This window comes from Pelophylax lessonae (genome assembly GCF_965119305.1).
Source record: "Pelophylax lessonae genome assembly, chromosome: 1".
NCBI lineage: Eukaryota > Metazoa > Chordata > Amphibia > Anura > Ranidae > Pelophylax > Pelophylax lessonae.
The window spans coordinates 114,675,233-114,700,006 of record NC_138768.1 but is presented as its reverse complement, the minus strand read 5'-3'; the positions used below and the strand labels follow the sequence as shown (position 1 = coordinate 114,700,006).

At 40.7% G+C, this 24,774-nt stretch overlaps 1 protein-coding gene across 4 annotated transcripts in view; it reads left to right on the top strand.

Moving 5' to 3' along the window:
- MAST4 (microtubule associated serine/threonine kinase family member 4) overlaps positions 1–24,774 on the top strand; it is a 933,584-nt gene that overhangs the window by 447,937 nt on the left and 460,873 nt on the right. The window contains exon 1 of one of the 4 annotated variants that reach the window (XM_082272239.1): positions 104–267. The exons of the other annotated variants lie outside the window; for them this stretch is intronic. Coding sequence (XP_082128365.1) covers positions 229–267 — 39 coding nt within the window. The 5' untranslated portion in view covers positions 104–228. Of the gene's footprint in view, positions 1–103; positions 268–24,774 lie in introns of those variants that run through there. 4 annotated transcript variants of the gene reach the window in all.

The following is a 24,774-nucleotide window of genomic DNA, read 5'->3' as shown; positions in this document are numbered from 1 at the left end:
AGCCGCTTGCTACACTGTACTGCATGCATTCATGATCTCTGAAGTTGCTGGAGTGAATAGCTGAAGCCTGGTCAGCTGACGCCCCCCTCTCCAATCAGATAAACCGTGATGTAAGTGTTTAGCAGCTGCTAGGATCTGAATTAGCATGTAGAAGTCTAAGGTACTCTGTACTCTACACAGCATGGCTATGATCCTCTGGATGGAATAGCAGGACATCTGTACGGAGCAATGGATGAGTCCAGCATCCTTAGAAGAAGAGGACTTCAGGTACGTACCGGTCACATTCCCATTATGATTGATTCCTTGACTTTAAAAGTTGCTGCTGGCTTGTGTTCAGTGTGGCTGTTGCTTGCTGCCAGAATGAGAGATGGAATTTGTACTTTGGCAGTCTGTGCTTTACATTGCAATGAGCACTCTGCGTGTACATTGCAATGAGCACTCTGCGTGTACGTTGCAATGAGCACTCTGCGTGTACGTTCTAATGAGCACTCTGCGTGTACGTTGTAATGAGCACTCTGCGTGTACGTTGTAATGAGCACTCTGCGTGTACGTTCCAATGAGCACTCTGCGTGTACGTTGTAATGAGCACTCTGCGTGTACGTTGCAATGAGCACTCTGCGTGTACGTTGTAATGAGCACTCTGCGTGTACGTTCCAATGAGCACTCTGCGTGTACGTTGTAATGAGCACTCTGCGTGTACGTTGTAATGAGCACTCTGCGTGTACGTTGTAATGAGCACTCTGCGTGTACGTTGTAATGAGCACTCTGCGTGTACGTTGTAATGAGCACTCTGCGTGTACGTTGTAATGAGCACTCTGCGTGTACGTTGTAATGAGCACTCTGCGTGTACGTTGTAATGAGCACTCTGCGTGTACGTTGTAATGAGCACTCTGCGTGTACGTTGCAATGAGCACTCTGCGTGTACGTTGCAATGAGCACTCTGCGTGTACGTTGCAATGAGCACTCTGCGTGTACGTTGCAATGAGCACTCTGCGTGTACGTTGCAATGAGCACTCTGCGTGTACGTTCCAATGAGCACTCTGCGTGTACGTTCCAATGAGCACTCTGCGTGTACGTTCCAATGAGCACTCTGCGTGTACGTTGCAATGAGCACTCTGCGTGTACGTTGCATTGAGCACTCTGCGTGTACGTTCCAATGAACACTCTGCGTGTACGTTCTAATGAACACTCTGCGTGTACGTTGCAATGAGCACTCTGCGTGTACGTTCTAATGAGCACTCTGCGTGTACGTTCTAATGAGCACTCTGCGTGTACGTTGCAATGAGCACTCTGCGTGTACGTTGCAATGAGCACTCTGCGTGTACGTTCGGTTATACTGTGTGTTCTAGAGCTCTGAGATTTGCAATATCTATCATGCCGATGTTAAAGTCTGACTTATGTGTAATGCATGCATAGGAAATGAACTCTATGACAAACTCTATACCACTGCTTGTTGTTCTATATAATACCTATCGCTTTTATTATGTTACAAAGCAGCGTTTGCTCAATAGTAATTCTGAAAAGTGTAAGCGCACCAATTTTATGTTGCAAGCTGGCCGACTTGTTCATTTTTTTTTTGGAAGTTGGAGGTGTATGCTTTAATCTGGTGTAACGTAATGATATATCGCGTAGAAAAGGGGAGGAGATGAGATGAATCTGATGATGTGGGGAGTCTGGCTCGTATATCAAAATAGAACAAGTAAATTACAGAACATAATCTTCTTTTAAAGCCGTTAACGCTCGTTCCTGTAAACACTCATTTGTCTGGTAAAGCAGCCAAAAACATTGTAACGGGAGCAGCGTGCGTTCTAGAATTTTAAGTGTGAATTGAATTTTGTCATTCTTCTCCAGCAGTCAGTCTTTACCTTCGACCTCCTTTCATTTAATGAATTCTTGTTAGCCAACCTTTTACTATCGCTACTTGTTAAGATATGTATCATCCAAGACATGTTGTGTAATTTAATTGCCGAGAAAAGTGGAGTTTGATCTGTTTACGGAGTGAAGTTTGAATGAACTGACTTCCTTCTGCCGCACAATGAACATGTGTTCCTGTTCGGACGTGTCTTCAATTGTAACAGACTTCCGAAAACAAAAAACATCTCTTCTCTGTGGAGTGTCACACAATGCAGAATCCCGATCTTTCTGCAAGGGAGGAAACAATGGCACTTTGTCCGGGAAAACAGCCGAGTTCAGAATTTCTCATGCCGCTGGAAGTTTTCATTTTGTTGTGTCAACAATTTTCAGAAATGGTGTGGTGATTGAGGCTGAGATGTGGCGTTGGCTGACAGATGTGACTTGAGGCATTTAAACAATTGGATGATGTCATGGCTTGAAGCTAGATTTGTTAGCATGTTTGTGCACAGGGAATGTAGTCTATGAATGTAATGTTCTCCTGGTAACCATCATAACCCTCATGGGGCTTTCTTGCATAGTATGTGGCTGGATACTTAGATGGGAACAGTTTCTCAAAACAGGCCTATATAACTCGATGCGCAAATGTTGGTTTGATGTTACCATCACCTATCTACGCTGGCCACTTTATTAGGTACACCTGTTCACTTGCTTGGTAACACAAATTGCTGAACAGCCAATCACATGGCAGCAACTCAACGCATTTAGGCATCTAGATGTGGTGAAGATGACTTGGTGAAGTTAAAACCAAGCATCAGAATGGTGAAGAAAGGGGATTTCCAGTAAGTGACTTTTAATGTGGCATGGTTGTTGGTGCCAGATGGGCTGGTCTGAGTATTTTAAAAACGGATGTTTTACTGGGATTTTCACGCACAATCATCTCTAGGGTTTACAGAGAATAGTCCCAAAAAAAAGAAAATATCCAGTGAGCGGCAGTTGTGTGGAGGAAAAGGCCCTGTTGAGGTCAGAGGAGAATGGGCAGAGATGGTTCGAGATGACAGGCAACTGTAACCTAAATAACCACATTAGTTAGGCCTCATGCTATCAAAACTTCAGTAGAAAGCTGTAGCTGTAGAAGGAGTTTTTTTAGCGTTTTTTTTTTACTTTTTTCAGTTGTAGCGTTTTTTAGCTTTTTTTAGCAAAACTATTCTCCCACAAAAGCTTTTGGCTCAAAAACGTCCAATAGCTGCGTTTTTTGGCGTTTTTGGGCGTTTAAGATTTTATTAGAGTAATGGGCCATACACACTATAAGATTTTCTGAAGACTTTTTCCTTTAGATTTACCAAAACCAGATAATATGAGGTCAAACCTAAACACTTTCAATTTGTATGCAATCTGGCAGGCCCTTGCACTACATAGAAAAGGTAAATCTGAAGGAAAAAGTCTTCAGAAAATCTTATAGTGTGTATGGCCCTTTAGAGTGTTTTTACAGCTGAAAAACTCCTCTCAAAACCCACTAGTTCTGGGTTTTTTTCCAGCCAGAAAACATGCCTGCCAAAAACTGCATGTGCATGTACACATAGGATAACATCCTGGGTAGTTTACTGACTGCAGGAAAAAAAACATCTGTAAACATCTGTACATCTGTAAAAACGTCCAGTGTGCATGAGGTCTTGCAACCAAGGTATGCAGAATACCATCTCTAAATGCACAGCACATCGAACCTTGTAGCAGATGGGATACGGTAGCAGAAGACCACGCGGGGTGCCACTCCTGTCAGCTAAGATCAGGAAACTGAGGTTACAATTCACACAGGCTCACTAGAATTGGACAATAGAAGATTGGAAAATGTTGCCTGGTCTGACGAGTTTCAATTTCAGATGTCAAATCGCATGTCAAATCGACCCAATGTGAGCGTGGGCTTAATGCTCTTAATTGAAACAAGAACACACTATATGCTGTGTTCATATTTAATGTCTGCGGTTTACAACCACTTTAAGGTAAAATGTTTAGGCTTTAGAACCACTTTAGGTTGCTACATGCACCTTTTATGCAATATTTCATGTAGCATTGGCTTTCAGAAACCGTGGATTTCTTAGGCCTGAGCCTACCTCTAGCATTAATGGAAATCTGAAGGGACAAAAAACACAGGTTGTTAGCTATTTTCATTATCTTGCTGCAATCATATGAGTGCGGTGGGAGTTTACTTGGCTCTCTGAGTAAGTTCAAACTTGCATTGGAATTCTGGAGGCTCGGTCAGTGGAACCAGGTGTCTGGTAATAAGGTAAATGGTTTAATTACCAACTGACCATTTATCTCTCTTTGAGTCCTTATTTGCAAGACCTTGGCCTCAGCCCAACTCTGAGATGGATTAAGGAAGAATGAGGCCCTAAGCAAGATGGCTGCTTTAGCACTCCCTCTCATCATTGACAATGAAGTACTGCAAATGTCGCAGAGGAGCTGTACCATTTACATTGTCTGTACTGACACATCCAGCTGTATCAGATGCCAGCAGCTTACAATTGAACCATCCCTTGTGAGCTAACAAGTAGACGTAGGGTTTTTGCCCCTTGTCTATTGCAGTAGAATAAAGGCCAATGTACACTGATTTGATCCACTGCATTAAAAAACAAATTAAACACGCGTTGTGTTAAGGCAGCTCATTTATTTGCATGAATTGCCAACGTGCAAGAGTGGACCAAAACAGATAAGTGTCCATTTTTCTGATGCAGCGCACCACAACACACTGTAGCACAGTAGCATGTGCTTTGTGCTGAAACGCATGTGGGCCAGATGTTCATTTTCTTAATGCTTTGGGATCCCTTTGAAGATGAATAGCAGTGCAAGGCATTAATGCATCTGTGCACACAACTGTGAGATGAATCAAGCTTGCAGTTGGATCCCCTGGACCTTCAGTGGACTTCAGTCTAGGTTGCTTTGTGAATGACCTGGCTCTAGCTTTCCTCTTCAGATTATTTGGCATCCTGAAAAAAACACTTCATTTAGTTGTACGAATCTGCAGTGTTTAGGTACCCAATAATAAGATGTTGGTATACAGCAGCTGACATTTGTGCATGAAGTCCTAGCGCTGGAGAAGTGTGATAAGCTGTGGGTGGAGGCTACAGGTATAGTCCTGGTTAATAGCTGGAGTTTGCTCTACAAACCCAGAGACACAAGAAGTAATGGGAGGTTCAGCTCATCGCAGACTGACCATTCTTTTTTTTTGGTGGTTGGCCTTTTAACCATAACCAAGCACTAATCCAACCTTCAAAGGCAAATCCACTTTCATGGAGAAAAAAAGAATTAGCATATACAATTGCAACTCAAGTCATACTGTAATCGAATGCCTTTAAAATGACCTTTCCTTTTTAATCTGCAGTGCTGTAATTTTCTGTAAAATGCAATATGGCATCTGGAGGCGTTCTGTACACAGATGATATACAGAACACCCCTAGCTATGTCATTTCCTGCTTGTGTGATTGGCTTACTGATTTTCCCAGAAGTCTGCACTAAGATGCAAGTCAATTTTTAGGCATCCCTTGCCACAAAAATGTTAATATAGGTGAAATACTCCCAATAGGAAATCACGTCTAAGAGGATGCAGACCCTGCCACTTTCATCAGAGCCCTGAAGGTGCAGCAGCTGATTGATAATTATAAAACAACTATTTCTTAAAAATAACAGAAGGTAGGAATCTGCAACAAAGTTTGTTAAAATCCTTGCAATGTTCATAGATCACCTAGAGGGGAATGTTTTCTTTCTCAACAAAAGTGGAGTTATGCTTTAAATCTGAGAGAAGAATTCTATGCCATCAATTTTATATGATGGTCCAGAGGAAGCCGGACTACCGCAGCTTTGGGCTATGCTTCTTCCCCAGGAGCTGTCCAACTCATTTCTTGGCTGGAAATATTCTTTAACGTATAATTAAAAAAATTAATTTGGCAAGTAGCTGCAGCAGTAAACACTTGGTTCTTGCACACTTCTATAGGCGCTTTTCCACTGCATTGTACCGCATGGTACGTGTTAGAACGGTTCGGTACAGTTTGGTACAGCTGCGCTTTTCCACTACATGGTACGGCTCGCTTAAACAGTACCACCTCGGTTGGGGTTCCAAGCGGGCCGTACCTATACCATATCCCACAATCCTTTGCATGCAGCCTTGATTGTTTGTCACTACTAGCCACTGATTGGTCAGAGAATCATTATAATCCCACCCACTTACTACTTTAGTGGAAAAGCAAACTGAGCCGAGTAGAGCCTATACAGTGCTGAAACGTGCCGACTCCTACCACGCAGTGGAAAAGCAAACTGAGCCAAGCTGGGCCAAGCAGTGCAGAGTGGAGCCGAGCCGTTATTTGCAGTGGAAAAGTGCCATATGTCATCATGGCTGTCCAGTAACCAATACATAAAGTGACATCTGTCCCTGTGGAAGGAAAAATTCTCTGGGTCTTGGGTGCTGTTGGCAAGCAAGTAGTGTATGCTGACCTTATTTACAAAGCATTTTATGCTTGATACATAAACATGTTCCTGTTTAGAACCTGAAGTTATTTGCTTTCAGTCAGCAATAAGATTTATGCTTACTTTAAGGCTAGGTTCACATTAGCTGCGGCTGCGCTCAGAGCAGCGGGTCCGGTGCGTCCCTGTTCACTGTTTTCAGGTGTGAATTGGGTCTGAATTTTTGGCTAAATTCTCACCTGAAACGGACCAGAAAATGCACAGGACCCTTCTGCAATGCAGACAGCGGCTGCCCCAGGCATGTGTGAAATCGCTTAATTGAGAGCTGGTCACACTCTCCTGTCATGCGAATTGGATGCCGGGAAACCCACATCCAATTCGCATCAATGTGAGCCCGGCCTTAAAGTGTTACTAAACCGAAAAACGGTAACATCAGTCTGTATTTGCAGTAAAGCATGCTTGTTATACTCACTGTGGAACCCAAGGGGTTAATCCTCTGCATTGTGTATAAAGTCTATTTGATCCGGTCTCTCTGATCTTCCTATTCTTTCACTGTCTCCAAAAAATAACCTGACATTTACAGAGCCAGGGAACGGGCTGCACATGCTCAGTTTGGTATGTATTGCTAGAGAGTTTTTTTTTTTTTTTTTGGGAGAGTGCATGTGATCAGCACAGGGCCAATCAGCACTGTCCAGATAGAGGATCAGAGGAGAATGAAAACTCCTCCTATAAGCTTTACTAGGAACTGATGCAAGTCACAAGGCTGCTATATACTGCTGATGGGAAAAGGTATTTATCCTTTTATATTTACAAAAATAATTGCATTTCCATGTTCTGTGACTGTGGGAGACCAGATATAGTGAATGCAGGTTCTGGATTTAGTAATACTTTAAGTCTGAGTCTGATTAGTGACTGTGGGAATACACATTCATGCATCGTGTCTATTGGTTTGGGAAGTATAGTTGATGTTTTTCTTTCTGATTACTTTTTGTGATTTATGCTGCTTTGCTTTAAGTGCTTCTGATTAGCGTGTTCCTAATTGTTATTTCAAAGTATTTTCCAGATTTGTTTTCCCTATGTCTTTTCACTGAGTATATAAAGGACAATACTATTTCTTCAGCTTTGGCCCATAACCATACATTTATCAACGTTAATCATTCATCTGCCAGTTAAATGCCCACCATTGCCATTCATTTGAGGTTCTTCTGTAGTATGTTACTATCCTGCTGAGTTTAAAAAAAAAAAAAAAAAAACCCGACATCGTTTTATGTTATTAGCTAGATGGGAACATTACTTTCTATTCAATCCAACAGCTCATTAATAAAAAGACTGAAAAGAACTGGATGCAATTTTGATTCTTGTGCTACAACAATGCTAACTTCAGCCTTTTTTTAAACACCGGATAATATTGTGTTGTTCCTTAATGGGCTTCTAATAGGCGTAGTAATATATTGATCGAAGACATTTTGTTGCTGTTAGTATGGCTTGCATGATTTACAATAATAGTGCTATCCTTCTGAAAAAGTGTATTATAATGGTAGAAATATTAGCTAAACTTTAGCTTTATTTTTTTCTGTGAGTGACCTTGACATATCAATTATAAAGAAGAGCTCCACTTTTGTCGACGGAAAAAAAGCAAACATTGTAGCAGATATTTAAGTTTTTTTTTTTTTTTCTGTGAACAAATAGCTGATGCACCAGACTGATCGCATACTCATTGCAAATAGTGGGGTCTGGTTCATTATAATCACTCGGTGCCTTGTCAGTGTTCTGGTGAGAAAAGCTGCATCCTTTTAGAAGTATTTTAACCCTTAGGGACTACCTCACCAAAACTAAAATTCCTATTGCAGTGGATGCCGAAAATGTTACTTGTATCTCAGTGCAGACTTTTGGGAAAATCGGTGAGCTAATCACACAAGCAGGAAAAGGCATTCTGTGGGCATTCTGTACACAAACTGTGTACAGAACAACACCTCCAGGTTGCCAGATCGCATTCAGTTTTTCAGAAATTTACAGCGGCTGCATGATGAAAAGGAAATTAAATTTTTACTAGCAATAAATTAAAGCAGGGTCTGTGTAGCAATTATATATATTATTATTATTGTGTCTATATTCCCTTCCACCAAAGTGGAGTTACTCTTTAAGGCTGACTTAAGCTCTGCGATTTGCTGTCAGGTGTTTTTCCACAATTCAGGGTAATGCATGATCATTTTAAAAGGCTAAGGCCATACCACTTGGTAATAACAATGGTTCCTTCCTGAAGAAGCCAGTTTTGTCCTGCGAAACGCTTAGAACATCTTTGTGTGATGGAACCTTTGATGAAATATCACATCAGGGATAGCACATCTCTATGCTATCTTGCACTGTTCAGGGCTGTCTTCATTTTTTTTTTTTTTTTTTTTTTTTTTGTGGAAAATACATTTTGAATATAGCTTATACAAATTTTTAAATATTTTTTTGCTGTGGTACCTTTTATTTCCAATAATTTTTATTAAGGTTATAAACTGTACAGATATAAAACCATACAATATAAAATAGAAAAGTACCAGTACCTAATACCAGTGACATACACCAGTGGTTCCTAAAGAACCGGTATAAGGCTATTTTGGGCTATGACCTTAATTCTTGAAAGCAGAGGAGACATCCTCCAAAGAGGAGCTGCATGGCCAGTGGACGTTCTCATCGAAGACGAGGGGTTGTCTCAGCTTTGAGTCAGTAATGGTAGCTGGCCTTTGTGTTTGCATACAAAACCCTCAAACTGGGAGTGGGAACGATAGCACCCGACCAGCGGTCCCACACCATTTTCCAAACTACCCAAAGGGTTTAATAAGTAGAAAGAAAAGAAACCAGGAAGAAAAGAAAGAAGAAAGGGGGAAAAGAGACAGTGAGCCTCTCCTAAGGCACTAAGAGGCTAGCCTCAGATCTGACGAGGCCGTCACTGTCAAATGGGTGATCCAGTAGTTCCAGGTTTTTTTCATATCGGGGAAGCTTGTCCTGCAGTATGGCAGAGAGGTGTTCGTTTAAAATTTGCCAGGACAGTTTGTTCTTTAAGAGGTCAAAAGTTGGTAACGGGAATTTCCAAGATGTTGCAGATCGTTATTCCGGCTGCTGTAAAAATTAAAGATACTTGGACTTGGGTTGGTCTTTGGGCTTCCCCAACAGGATGTCCGAGGAGTGCCTGTTGTGGGGACCATAGATAAAATTGTAGATGCAAATCCAGAATCTACACATTTTTGGGCACATCCACCAAACGTGATACGCTATTCCCTCTTGGCTGCACCCTCAAACACAGGGGGGAGGCTCCCGACACCCATTGGGCAGTTCTAGCGGGGACCAAGTACCATTGCATTAGCTTGTCTCTATTTAGTGATTTTCTTTATTATGTATACACTTCCTAATAACTAGTCCATTTATCTTGGTTTCAAATGACTTCTATAGCTCCCAACTGTCCTGTTTTGACGAGAATGTCCCTCCTTTGGAACACCAACCCTCTGTTCCTCTTTATTCCTCTTTTTGTCTCTCTTTACTCCTTATTTGTTCCTCTTTTTCATCTGATTTATAGACATTTATAAAGCAATGTACTGTTTAGTTACTAGAAGTGTTAAACAGCAGTAAACCGAACATCCAACCACTAAATTATGGACTTGGTTCCTTTGAAATGCTGAATTAAAGAAAGAGTTGTGGTGAAAATGTAAAATTGCATCTGCAAACTAATTCTTCATGATCCATGTAATGTAATGTGATGCATCACAGGGGCGTGTCCTTTGCCCACATACCTTTTTATGAGGTGGTGTTCTTTCTCATCTCAGAAAGTTGGGAGAGTTTTCATACTGAGAGAGAAGCAAGTTTACACTGCAGGAAACTAGCCCTTGCTTGTAGAAACGAATGGTACATTCATTCTGTGCGAATGGGGCAAAATCATTCTCCTATTTCCTCTACAGGTCAAATGTTTATTCATTAAAAATAGTGGTTCTGGAAAATACTGCAGTATGACCACTATAGATGTAGGTGAAGATCATAGGAAATAAATACTTCAGCTCCATCTAGTGGTCAAAATGCAATATTTTCCAGAATCTAATCAGTTTTTTTTTTACTAAACAGCATTTTACTGTAGAGGAAACTGCCTTAAAACATTCAAATTTGCCCTATTTGTACATAACAAATGTAGCAGCAGCTTCACTGGACAAACAAATATGTGTGTTTTTTTTTTCTTTAACCCCTTTACGCTTACCATACGCAAATATGCCCCACTGGACTGGGGTTTTTTCTGTGGGGGCGCATATTTGCGTATCTCCCTCTGTGCTGAGAGCGCGCCGCGCGCGGGTTCTCACCGAGAGCCCCATTCTAATGATTAGGACCCTGAATGTCTGGTTCTGGGTCACCTGATCGCTGTGATAGCTTCTGATTGGCAATCACAGTGATCAGTCACTGTGAAGCCCGCCCCCATGTCTTCTGTATCTCTCTCTGTCCTTGCAGAGAAAGGGGGGGGGAAAAATTTTTTATTTTCTTCTTCTTTTTTTTTTTTTCTACAAAAAAAAAAACCTAGATCAAGGTTTGATCTAGGTCAGCCCCAGGGTTAGTGTTTGGGTCAGGGTCAAAGGTCAGGTATTGTTTCTGGTCTGTGCTACAGATACAAACAATAACTAATATACAGATGTGGTATGGCTGCGATCGTCAGGAGCAGAATTTTATTCTGGGTTGTTCTTTGGTGGTAGGTCATAGTAGTAAGAAATATACAGTTACATTTTAAAAAAAAATATTATTTTTTTTTTACTATTTTCGGCCAGTTTTCCTTTGATAATAAAAATAAATCAAGAGATATCCATTACCATTTGCCACCAAATGAAAGCCCAATTTGTATTGAAAAAAAAAAAAAAAAAAAAAAAAAAAAAGATCTAATCCACCTGGATGCACAAAGTAGTTGTGATGATATGTACGGTTTTACGAACACATGTCAAAGTTGCAAAACTGGGCTTGGGCATTAAGATTTGTTTTACCCTCAAATTGCCCCATGGTGTAGTTGACGTATACAAAAGGTAAAACCTAGTTTTGTAAATGAAATAAAATACATTTTTTCTTCGGTTCGATACACAGCTATCAAAGCCTGTTAGGTTATATGCCACCTGCACCCAAAACTAGCTAACCAGATATACAGTAGTATCAAGCTTATAGAACTAGAAAAAGGTATGAACAGACGACTAGGCAACCACATGCAGACCTGAGAAACTGATGCCTGATGGCAGGAAGTTCTAACTCTTTGACATTAAAGGAAAACAAAGCTCTTTGTAGCAGAAAGAAGGTTTGGCCTCCAACAGAGTTTTCCCGCAGGCTGAACTTTACACCGACTGTCCACCTGTAGGTGGCAGTATAACCCAGATGGCATAAATAAGAGGAAAGGTGTATCTGAAGAAAGAAAAAAAAAGGATTTTGCTGTGAGCACAGAAATCATTTTATTATAACTGTCATTAAATGAGCCTAAAGATGTTATCCTAGAACCCTTATGGGCTTGGTCAGCAATACCCTTCAACACAATAAAACTCCCAGATTGCCAGTAAGGCCACTTTCAGCACTGATATAAACTAGCACACTACAGAAGTGGAATCTAGCAAGAACCTTAACCGTTATAGCTTGATGAATCGGATAAAATGTGTTTGATTATACTAACCAACTGTGCAATATGTACTGTAATGACTGGATGGGAAACAGGGGCATGGGGCTGATGAGCCAATTCCTCTGCGTGTGTTTTCAGGCACCATTTTTATTTTTGATTGGACTAGTAATAGCTTGGTGTCAAAAATAGCTAATAGTGTGAAATAAAGCTAAGTGAGCAGTAGGTGGGAAGGTTGACACTTTTCTCAATGCGTGTAAATATTTAATCAGCCAGATGGATCTTTGATATGTTATTAATAATACCTTAGCAGGGGGCTTTTTGAGCATAGACGTCAGAAGTGATTTCAGCCACAGGATCCAGACACCCAAAGTGTCACTCATATTAATGTTATTCCTAAAGTCTGTTTGATTGTGTAGCGGGTGGGCTAAGAACAGGCAAAACCTAATGTCATGACCAGATTTGGGTATAATTGGCACTAGTTAGAGGCATATACCTAATTCTGGGTCAGCTAGTGGTGTTATCTGAAATATGTCAGTGTAAAAAGGGCAGGGGAACCTCCATTGAGCCAAAATGCTGCCACGTCCCCAATTATTACAAACCACTAAAGATTCTCCCATGGGACTTTTTTTTTTTTTTTTTGCAACAAAAACATAAATCATATGAAGTAAAAGCAATTACACTTTATTGCATGAAAAGTCTTGGTTAAAAAGTCCTATATAAGAAAGATTATACATCATGCTCTGGTATTATAAAAAAATATTTGCGCACCCCTGGAAATCATTTAAAAAAATAGCATGTGTTGTATTAAATATCAAATCTTTAACAGGATTCCTTTCTGCCAAAAATTGTCCAATGTGTTTTAATTGACTTCCACAATCTTCATCAGAGAGTAATAGAGATACCTGTATTAAAAATGAAACAGACATAAAAAAGTAGTAACACCCCCCCCCCCAAAAAAAAAAAAAAAGAAAAAATAGTAGCGAAATATCAAAATACTATATATTGTTGCTGAGATTATTACATTTTGATACTATTTTATGTCTCTTAATTTTTTCTTAAAAATACTCCTGTTACCCGCTGATGATGGGGTTTCAATTGAGTTCCACAATCTTCATCACGGGGTAACAGGGTTTTTTTTTTTTTTTTATTGAAACAGAATTAAAATAGTAACAACATATAATACATGCTGCTGTGATTATTATATTTTGTTACTATTTTGCGCCTGTTTATATTTTTTATATATTAAGGCAAAATAAAAATGGGTGCTTACATATATATATATATATATATATATATATATGTGCCCACCTGGCACAGGAAGGATTGCTTCAAGTTGCTATATGGGAGCTTCAGCAAATATAGTTCCCTTCTAATAGCCTTGTAGCGTGGCAGCGGTCGGCGTGCCAGGTGGGCACATATATGTAAGCACCCATTTTTTTTTTGCCTTAATATATAAATAAAAACAGGATTACACTATTGCGGCTTCTTGTTTTTCCCATTTATACCATCTTGAGGGAAATATCCAGGGGAGATATCCAGGGGACCCTATCTGAAGGAGTGAGGAGGAGGAGTTGGTGCATCCCAGAGATTTGGATTATTGATATGAGCGTCTATAGGTCTGTCTGACCTGCCAATTTCTGGTGAGCATATAAGTATTGCACAAGCTCACAAGGTGGAACACTTGGATTTGCACATTTATCTTTGGATATATTGCATGGACGTTTAGGTTTTCACTTTGTTGCACTGTTTATTTGCACATTTGCAATATCCACTTTGTATCACCTATTTATATTTTTTTGTGTATCATTTATCCTATATACAGCTGCAAGAAAAAAGGTATGTGGACCCTTTGGAATGAAATGGATTTCTGCCAGATGTCATTAGCCTAGTGGTTCACATACTTTTTCTACCTGCACTGTAATTGTTTACATGGTGTGTTTAATAAAAACATGGCAACATTTCATTCTTTGTGTGTTATAGGTTTAAGCAGACTGTGATTGTCTATTGTTGTGACTTAGATAATGATGATCAGATCACATTTTATGACCAATTTGTGCACAAATCCATATCATTCCAAAGGGTTCACATACTTTTTCTTGCAGCTGAATGTGCGTATATATATATATCACATCAATTTTTTACAGAGAGTAACACCAGAGCACTGTTCATCACCTGTTTTTTTTATGCACTTGTATATGCACGTTCTGAACATTGTATTTTTTACAAGCACTTTCACCCAATTCATAATATTGGTAAATTCATTTATAACACTAGCACCAGCGCTTACCCTTTTTAAATTTTTTTATTCAGTTTAATTATGTCTCACACACATTTAAAAGTGGCAGCAGGTCATTCTATAGTGTTGATTTACTGAAAAAACTAGACGCCTTCAACCAATTACTCATATGAAACTATTTGTTTAGTTTTTTTACATTTAAAAAGGGGGTCCCTCAAGATTGCCCAGAACTTTAAAGGGTGCATTGAGTGAAAAAAAGGTTGAGAAACATTGCTGTATTCTATACCAGCCTTTTTCAACCAGGGTGCCTTGAGGTTTCCTCGAGGGTGCCTTGGCAAAATGCCTAAACATTTCCCTAAAACTGTATTTAGACCAGTGGGTGGATAAAGCCTACCTTTTAGTTACACAAAGCCAAAGGTTTTCATTGGGTACCATTAGAACCTTCTAGCGGCTGGGGTCCTAGCGACCAATGACATCATCAGTTGATATGGAGGATGTCAGTTGTCTGCATATCATCCTTGTTTGACCCTCCCTTGTCTCTCTCCATCAGCTTTGGGGAAAAAACTAAAGGAGAACAGAAACATTGGAATACTAGTTAGTAACAGTTTGCAAAAGTGTAATTGCTTTGGGAGAATAAACCACCTCTAACGTTGGGTGCCCTACGTGTGGATGTTGCTGCTTTGTGTAAAACTATTAGAATAGTTTCTACATTTTAGAATGGTGCGCCTCAAGACTGTCTATAATTTTAGATGGTGCCTCGAGATTGACCATAATTTTAAAGGGTGCCTTGACTGGATAAAGGTTGAGAAACACTGTTCTATACTGTTTGTGTTTCAGCTGTGTATTTAAGTTTGCTCAACGTTTCTCCTACTGAGAAAAATAAAATACCCTCTAGGTAAACTATGTACATTGGATCAATTTTAGCGCGTTTAATGAAGATTCTTACCTTTTTTCTTTTTGAAGAAATTGATGTAAATCTTCCAAGTCATTCCTCAAGTTCATGGTTAAATACAAGGCTCTGCCTTCATGATCAACACCTAAGCAGTCTCACGGTAATGAGAAATGGTAGCCCTCCAACACCCCTTAATGCGTTAAAATATCTAAAAGAAAAAAGAAACTCCCATCGCAGAGGATGCCTGTGATGTGGGTACCGGCACATCTCTGGGAAAAGCAGTGAGCCAATTAGATTCCTGGGAGTCTTGTACACACAGGGTGTACAGAATGCTTCAGGTTGTCTTTTTGCAAGAATGTGTCATTTTACTTATTTGGCAGCTTTAGAAAATTGTAGCCGCTGCAGACTGAAATGGAATGGAAATTTTAAATAACATTTAATTACAAAATAACTTCTATAACAGCTGAACTGTATAAGTCGCATACTTTTTAAGGAAAAGTGTTTTTATCGAGTACAAATTTTACATTACTGCTTTGTTTCTTTAGGCAATTTTTATGTAATTTTCATATTTTTCCATTCTTAATATTTCCGATTCTTACTGTATTAAAAGGTTTGTGTTTTGTTTTTTTTTTTTGTTCTTTTTTTTTTTCTGGAGCTCAGAATAGGTGTAACAATGCAAGCTTGACACTGGTTCACAAAGCACTTTGCAATTTCTAAAGAGCTTTCAGTTGTATTCTGTCTCAATGCTGTATGAACACAACAGGCAGAGAGGGGGAAGCACGGGCATGGGTCACTTCTCTTAATCAGCTCTGCATGTTTAAATTCTAGCTTGCACTATTGAACTCTGTATACTCAGGGTTATAACCCCCTCCTTTAAAAAAAAAAAAAGCAAACCTAAAAATAAGCCTAAAGCTCCATCTACTGCCTATAAATGAAAATAATATATATATATATATATATATATATATATATATATATATATATATATATATATATATATATATATATATTTATATGCAATCTTTTAATTTACTTAACTGTTTTTCTTTTCTTTAGTCCTGGCGCAGACCAGATGGATTCTGATTGGTCGGCACTGTCACATTGACGGCGATGACCATTCAAAATCCATCTAGCGTGTCCCAGAAGCGTTGATTGAAAAGCGCAGAGATAAGTACATTGGGGACTAGGGAGGGTGTTCGGTGTTCACCTATACTTTTTCTGTAAAGGTGAAGAGACTACAGGAATTAGAGCATTGCGCCCACAATCTACTAATCACTGTTTTGTTTGGTTTTTTTTTGCAAAATGAGTGTGCTTAAATAAAAAAAAGGGCACGTCTCCATTTAATCATAGAGCAGGTGCTCTGGAAGGATTAGAGTGCTGAGGTCCAACTTGGGGCAAATTCACTGCCTCTCTTGTCTGGTTTGAGGATGAATTGCTCCATGGTGTCTACAGTTAGGTCAGTAAAGACTAATTTTAAATCATATCTACGGCTTGTTAAAATATGTGATTATCTGAGAGTTCATTGCATGGCCACAATTCTAATCCAAAGTTAACCTCTCACGGGAGAAATCTGGGCTGCTTTTTACCTACTGGCTACAAACATGAGTAAAGTCAGAGAAAAGGAAGACTTATTTGCATACCTATTCCAGGTCAGTTTCCTAAAATACAGTATATCTAATCTCAAGAGCAAAAATTTAATTTATTGCACCCTAGCAGCCCTAAAAGTGGTATTCAATCAAAAACCAAAAAATGTAATATATTGCAGTTAACCACTCATTTGATGTGATGGCTGCATTCGTTTTCTTTTTAGTTTTTATTTTCCTTTGTTTAACCCAATAATCACAGAAGTAACACACCTCTATTATTACAGTGCACCAGTACACTTTTTTTTTTTTTTTTTTTTTTAAATCTTTTTGAGTTTAAAGAAAGACAAAAGAAAACATGAGTCAGAAAACAAACAATAGAATAACTCATTGAACAGTCCAATGAGCACCCCCTAGTGGGGATGTCTAACTAGACAAAAAAACAACTCACTAACCAAACCTTCCCACCCTCCCTCCCATCGAACTACCAGCTGTTGATCATTAACTAGGCAGGTAAAAAAACAACTGATGGAGCCAGTATCTGAATGCACCTTAGTCCAAAACTGAGTCATATCCATGTGAATTCATATTCTAGATATCTACTTCACGTTGAGCGATTATGCCCTTCAAAAATAGAGTCCACATTACATATAGGAAAATCAAACCACAGTATTCTCTAACCTGGGCAATCAGCCCACCATATCCAAATATCTAGTCCATGCCTTCCACACTTTGTCAATTTTTTTTGTACACCCCCTCGAAACCTAGGTTGCCCTGTAGAAAGGCATCATCACATTCACAAGTCCCTTCCAAAATGACAGAGGGGGGAGATATTTTTCTCCAATGCAACAGTATAGCTTTTTCTTGCATAAAAGAGGAGAATAGCTTGCAGCGTTCTATGGGCCACAGAGGGCACTGCCTCCCCCACCAGACCCAGGAGACATACCCTAGCTGCCACTGGAATCTGGACCGTCACCACCTCTGAAATGCAGGAGGTCACCTCAGTCAAGAACCTCTGGATCTGTGTACAGTCCCAGAAAACATGGGTGGCATCTGCTGGGGAGAATGAGCAGCGCCAGCACTCAGCAGAGGGGCTAGGATATATCTTTGCCAATCTGGCCGGAGTATAATACTATGAATAAATGTAAACTGTATCAGTCTATCCCTAGCTGCCACCAGGTGTTTGAAGGGTTTCTCCCACATGTCCTGCCAATCCTCCCCCTGGAGATCCGGCACTTCCGCTGCCCACCTGTCATCACACTTGGAGATGCTAGGTGGAGTCTTTTTGAACAACTCCTTGTACACAACTGATAGGGTTTTGGGCAAGGCTCCACCTGAGTTTGTCTAAACTGGCATTGGTAGGCATGACGCAATATGAGATATCTAAAGAGATGAGAATTGGGCAGGTCATATCTGGATTTCAGTTGGTCAAATGTTAGGAGGTCACCTTCACAAGTTATGTCCCCTAGGGTTTTGATTCCTCTCGTTGCCCACACCATGGGCTCAGGTGAACAGTAAAATTGAGGGAGTCTGGGGTTCATCAATAGGGGGGTTGAAGGTGAAACACCCGAATAGCTCGGGCAGGCCAGTTTGGTCGCCTGTGTCCATGCTCTAATGGTGGCTTTCATCGTCTGAGTCAGTGGGCGGTCCGACCCTGTCCCTCTGTACAGAGCTAGTCCTAGGAACTGAGATATGCCGCCTCAAGCACCGTAGCTTAGTCGCCACTATCCGACATCTGGCAAAAACCATCTGGCCAGCCAGGTAGTATTTCTGCCAATCCGGGAGCGCCCAGGCCTTCCCATTCCCAGTGCTCCCGTAGAGCCCGCAGCCCTATCCTGGGGGACCCGGGCAACCAAAGAAAGGAACTAATAATACTATCCAGTTTTTTAAAAAAAGGCTTTAGGTACCCACAGAGGGGAGTGTCGTAGAAAATATAAAATGACTGGGAGAACTTTCATTTTTATCAGGCTAATTCGGCCTATCGTTGAGAAAGCATGGAAAATAAAAATGCCTTGTATGTGTTGTTGGAGTTTAGTTAGCAAGGGAAGATTTAGGGTAAAATAATCCTGTATCTTAGGGGTACCCTGGACTCCCAGGTATGTTATAGTTTTAACCCAACGTAGGGGGGAAATTATCATCCGCTAAAGACCTAGCACCTTCATCTAACGGCAAGATTGATGACTTTCCCCAGTTTACCTTGAGACCGGAGTACCTACCGAACTCATCTAGAATTGATAAAGCCGCTCTAAACGATGGACCTCGGTCCTTAATTAATAAAGGAGCATGTCATCAGCATAAAGATCAAGACATTCCCGTATAGAGCCCACACTTATTGCCCCCACCTCCTGATCGCTTCGCAATGCAATCGCCATAGGTTCAATAGTGAGAGCGAAAAGGAACGGGGATAATGAGCCCCCTTGTCTAGTCCCCCATGCTTTTTCAAAGAATGGGGATGTGGACCGACCCAATCTAATTGCAGCCTGGGGACCAGTGTTTAGTAGGGATATCCAAGCCTGGAACTTCGGACCAAAGCCCATGAGCTCCAGGACTTTATGCATAAATCACCAATCCACTGAATCAAAAGCTTTTTTAATATCAATGGACACTACCACCCTCGTTTGTGATTCCCTCACCCGGTAACTGAAGATGGGTAAAAAGTCTCCTGATGTTGGTGTCAGACGAAAAAAAACAAACACACAGGGATTTCTTCAGAATAAAAGGTAGGAATCTGCAACAACGTTTGTTAAATTCCATAGATCGCTCAGAGGGGTATGTTTTTTTTTCTCAACAAAAGTGGAGTTACTCTTTAAAGCAGAACTCTGGGTATTTTTTTTCTATCCCCGTTTAGTGGGGCTGTGCCAACACTGCATGGGTTAACTGCTTGTTTTGTTCCAGGGGAGAGGACAATCGATACGTATCTGATCCACCCATCCTCTTCACACAAGATTGGTCCCTGCGGCTCCAATCCCCCCACTCCAGTGGTATTGAAAGTGGACTGTTCCTGATATCAGCATTCCCCATAGACAGGAACAGTCCACCGTTAGATTGTGAGGGAGCGCAGTTTTCCAGAGGATCGGCGGATCGGGTAAGTATAAACATTCTGCTCACCTGTAGAAAAAACTCAAGCAGTTTACCAAGTGCGGGCACAGTCCCACTGCATAGGGGAAAAAAAGATTTGCCCGGAGTTGGGTTTTAGAGTAGGGCAGCCTAAAAGAAAGGCAACTAGCATTCTTAGCAGGAGAGATAAGCTATAGCAGAGTTTGTCTTTCTGTTCAATATAAAGAAACGTGTAATGTGAATGCACAGGTGGTGGGATGGATTACTTAATTCCTGATCTCTCAGGGTCAGTACTTGTGCCCTCTGTGTAGTCATGGGTCTTGGCCCGCTAATTGTTTGCAGTGTCTGTATAGAGAAGTAGCGGTCATTTATCATCGTTTTATATTCCGTATGTGCAGAATAATTTGTACAGACACACACTGTAGCTTTTACAAACCACTAAACAAACACAAATGCGGACAATTATTTTTCCGCTTCCATTTTCTTGCATTGCGGATCATAGTCAGTTCACGTGGATAAGAAATCCTAAGGGGTTTAGTAAGGGTGAGCTGTGTGCCCCGGAGCACTCTGTTACTGATTTATGGTAAATATTGCAATTCTTCTTCTAATTAGTGTGACTTTCAAAGGTACAATGCATGATGAAGCCTTTGTATGGGATGTGTATGTATTACCGGCAATGTGTCTGCTGCTCCCAGAGGCGAGCCTATTTACTCCTGTACACCGTTACCTTTTCCAGTCTGTCGGGCTCTGTTATTGAATCTTATCAGTATTGTGCAAGGAGCATGTCAAAGCCAACACATCAAGCTCTGAGCACCAGAAAGTCTGCACAGAATGAAGTTCACAGCTGGATGTATTGTGCTTATGTAATGGCTTGGTGTGACATCTATACACTATAGAAATCTATGGCAGCTATGCTGTGTCATGCGACTGCTCATCCAGAAATGAGCAATAAGCAGATAAGCAATATTCTGCCTTTTTATAATTGGAGGGTCTTCAGTAATCACTAAATGAGCATTCAATGCAGTCTGAGAAGAATCTGCAGTGCTGACTCTCCTGAGACGACGGGAAGCTGGGATGCAGGCAGGTCATCTGGCCCTCATCTTTTTCCTTGGGGGGAAAGTTACATTCCTGTTTACATTTTCTCTTTCCAAAAATGTAGACATTCATTTATTGCTTCACTATAGTTATCTAAGACATGAGAACTGCCTAAAAGAGATTTATATTTTTTTCTGAATCATACTTACCTAGGTCAATGCTGCATCTGTCCCTCACCGGCTCTAATGCCTCGTACACACGATCAGGTAATCGCACAAAAAAAATCGCTTTCAAATTGATCGCACGATATTCTGAACTGCTTTCGAGAGCCGATCACGACATTTCGCCCAACAAAATCTGAAGAGACAAACACGAAAACCTTTGTCATACTATAGCCTAGCGAATGACAATGGTTTATTCGGTACAGTATGCGTTTTCGCTAAAAATCGGTAGACAAAGCCCATCATCAGAAACATGAAAATAACCCGGAAAAAGCCTGGCTGCCATTGTTTGTTTGTTTCGCACTATCCGATACGTAGCTACGCAAGCAGGAAGCTTTTCCAGAATCCTACGAAAAAATTAATACCTTTTTTAGTACGCTTTGTTGAATTCGATACTAGTATCATGCAACAAAATGCGAACGATAAGCCATCCGATTATCTTATTGTGTGTACGAGACAGGCTGCATAGACCTTACAATTTTCTTCAATTTTCTTTAGATTTACCTTCAACTATGTAGTGTAAGGGTCGGCCTGACTGCATACACATTAAAAGTGTTTAGCTTTGACCTCATATTATATGATCTTGGTAAATCTAAAGGAAAATTGTACAATAAAATTGTATAATTTATGGCCAGCCTTAAACTGAGCACCGATCTAACAGCGCTGATCACTCGGTTCTCAGAGCGCAGTGAGCTGGTGACTGTCAGTCAGCAGCTCTCTGCTCTGACCCCTCCTTGCTCATTGGAGTGCTGCATTGTGCAGGGGGTGGGGGCGGCCAGCTCAGGCTCACGGCGGGTCGCTGAAAGGCTGAGCCGGGTGCTGGTCCAGTCATGTGGGCGGATCCGACTCCATTGTCGCGATCTTGCCTGAGCCTGGATCGGCCCTATGATGTCAGCAGAAAGCGGATTTCAACCCACTGTCTGCTAAAAATGGGTCACAGGAGTGCAGAACAACCTGCACTCCTGTGAGCCATAGGAAGAGTACAGCCAAATGAGCTTTGGCTTTACTTCTCCTTAAATGTTTTTTTTTACATTGGTGCTTGATCTGCAAAAACATCCACAGACCCATAATGACCTGGTGCTAAAGGAAGAAGTCCATTAAAGGAGAGGTATAGCAAAAGCTATTTTGGCTTTACTTCTCCTTTGGATCACAGGAGTGTAGTTAGTTCTGCACTCCAGTTACCCGTTTTCAGCCTACAGCAGGCACCACTCAGCTGATCAAGGCTGGGGAAAGATCCCGACTTTATAGTTTTTATCCACCCAGATGCCTGCTTGGCCTCTCAGCATGCCACTGAAAGTAGTGCTGCAGCCGTTTTTTTTTTTTTTTTTGCCATTCCCATAATTCTCTTTTAAATTAAGTAGCTGTTAAAATGAAACTGGCTACTTCCACATGTCTAACACATGTTCAGACTGCAAACTAATATTAATAGTTTGCTTATTAGTTATACGGTGTTTGTGTTAAAAATGTGTGCGTATATATACACTATATTGTCACAAATATTGGGACGCCTGCCTTTGCACCTACATGAACTTTATTTACATCCCAGTCTTAGTCCGTAGGGTTCAGTATTGAGTTGGCCCACCCTTTGCAGCTATAACAGCTTCAACTCTTCTGGGAAGGCTGTCCACAAGGTTTAGGAGTGTGTCTATGGGAATGTTTCACCGTTCTTCCAGAAGCGCATTTGTGAGGTCAGACACTGATGTGGACGAGAGGGCCTGGCTCCCAGTCTTCGCTCTAATTCATCCCAAAGGTGTTCTATCAGGTTGAGATCAGGACTCTTTGCAGGCCAGTCAAGTTCCTCCACCCTAAACTCTCTCATCCATGTCTTTATGAAACCCTCAGAATAATAATAATTCCTTCACTTGAATTTTTTAATCTGGCATCATGACTTTAAATCTCAAACTTTTACAAACCCAGGGGAAAGAATGACTACCTAAAATAAAATAAAACTTTGAAAAATAGAAAAAATAGCTGCCAAATCCGAACATTATGGACAATGTCCTGCATTTTCCATGTCCCACAGGTTATCCCACAACTGGCCCTGTTAGGTGGGGTGATCTTCTGCCCAACAGCATTGTTCCAGTCTGACAAACGCAGAGAACAAGCATGGTAGCAGGGTGTGGGTACAGGTACAGTAAGTAACTAATGAACACTAATGCAACCGTAGAAATTCTTCTTGCTTCTACTGACACATATTCATTCTTTGGATATTACACCTTCGTTTAATATTTTTCACGCTCATCTATGGACTTGTTATGAACTTTTTTTTATTTATCCTGATTCAATTCAAGTTGTATACAGGCTTATTTTTCATGTATTCACTTTTATATTAATCATGCTATTTTGATATTTAATTTTTCTATGTTTTCTAATGTTTTCTATGCACTTGGCACTTTATAATAATGTTTAATAATGTTTAGCGCTGCGCTTTATTTGTGTGTATGTATGTATGTATGTATATATATATATATATATTATAGTATTTCTAAACTGTTGCAGTGCGTTAATGCGTGTTACTTCAAATGTGTATTACGTTAGGGCAGTCCAACCATTATGAATGGGTAGCCATTTGACCTCAAGGGACCAATTAATATACATGCATAAAACATTGCCAAGAGAACACCTCCCTCTATGTTGTGGTATGGAGGAGGCAGAAAGTCCTAACCTGCTTCTAATACTCGAGTGGCAACGCGGCTCTTCCATAGATACAGGATCAGATAAACATTGTTCACATTTTACTCATCTTCCTTTTAAGATGGGATGTGCTTTTTTAAATGAAGCCTCTTAAACCTATGGTGACAAATCCATGATCTTAGCAGATACTCTCCTTCTGAGCACGTTGCTGCAAAGCCTCTTTTTAAATTCACTTTGATGTAGTAAAGATGCCATAATTAAAACTATACATGTATTCATCTTTGAGCATGATATAAATTGGATATCTCTTGCTCACCACTTGCATTAAAAGCACCCAGCATCTGCATCACGCTTGCAATCCCTGTTACTTCTAATGGCACCCAAATCGCCCAAACAGAATCGCGGGACGCCTGTCGCCCAAAATAAGTTCTGCGATTCTGTTTGTGTGATTTTACTATGATTCGTCAGGCGAAAAAATCACGCCGCAATTGGGGTGTCATTGGAAGTAACAGGGATCCCAAGCACCTTACGCGATTTGCCGCAATTCAATTTTTTTTTTTTTTTTTTTTATGTAAAACATTTATCTCAAAAAGGAAAAAAATGGTTTGCTGTAACTGGTTATAAAGTGTGAGCTGGAGTTCAGCTTCAATTTGTGAGTGTATTTAAAGGCTAAGTTCACCATTTCACGCAGAATTTCACTTTTTTTATAATAGCCTTATCTAATGTAGGGATCGACCAATTATCGGCAAAGCCGATATATCGAGGGCCGATATGCTCTTTCTCTGATATTACGGAATCTGCCCCTGAGGTTACCGATATTGCCGATATTTCGGGAAAGTGCTTGTACCGGAGTGATGCCTGCAGCTAGAGGCATCACCCTGGTACCGGCGTCCATAGCTGACGGTCGGCTGTCTTGTGATGACCACCAATGCAGCTGAGAAGCCGCTCGGCTGTCATTACAAGGCGCGGGAGGGGATGCCCCCCCTCCCGCTGGCTTCTGCGGCTCACCCGGATCTCCCGTCCCACCGGGAGACCCGGGCAACCAGCCTGCATGGCGGCCGAAGAGAAGACCCAATCAAAGTCGCATTCGTCTCTGATGGGGTCTCCATGTAAAAACTCGGAAGTGATGTCATGACAAATTCAAAATAATTACAGCATTTAAAACTTGGTGTTTCTGAATGCTTTTAAGTGCAGAGGAG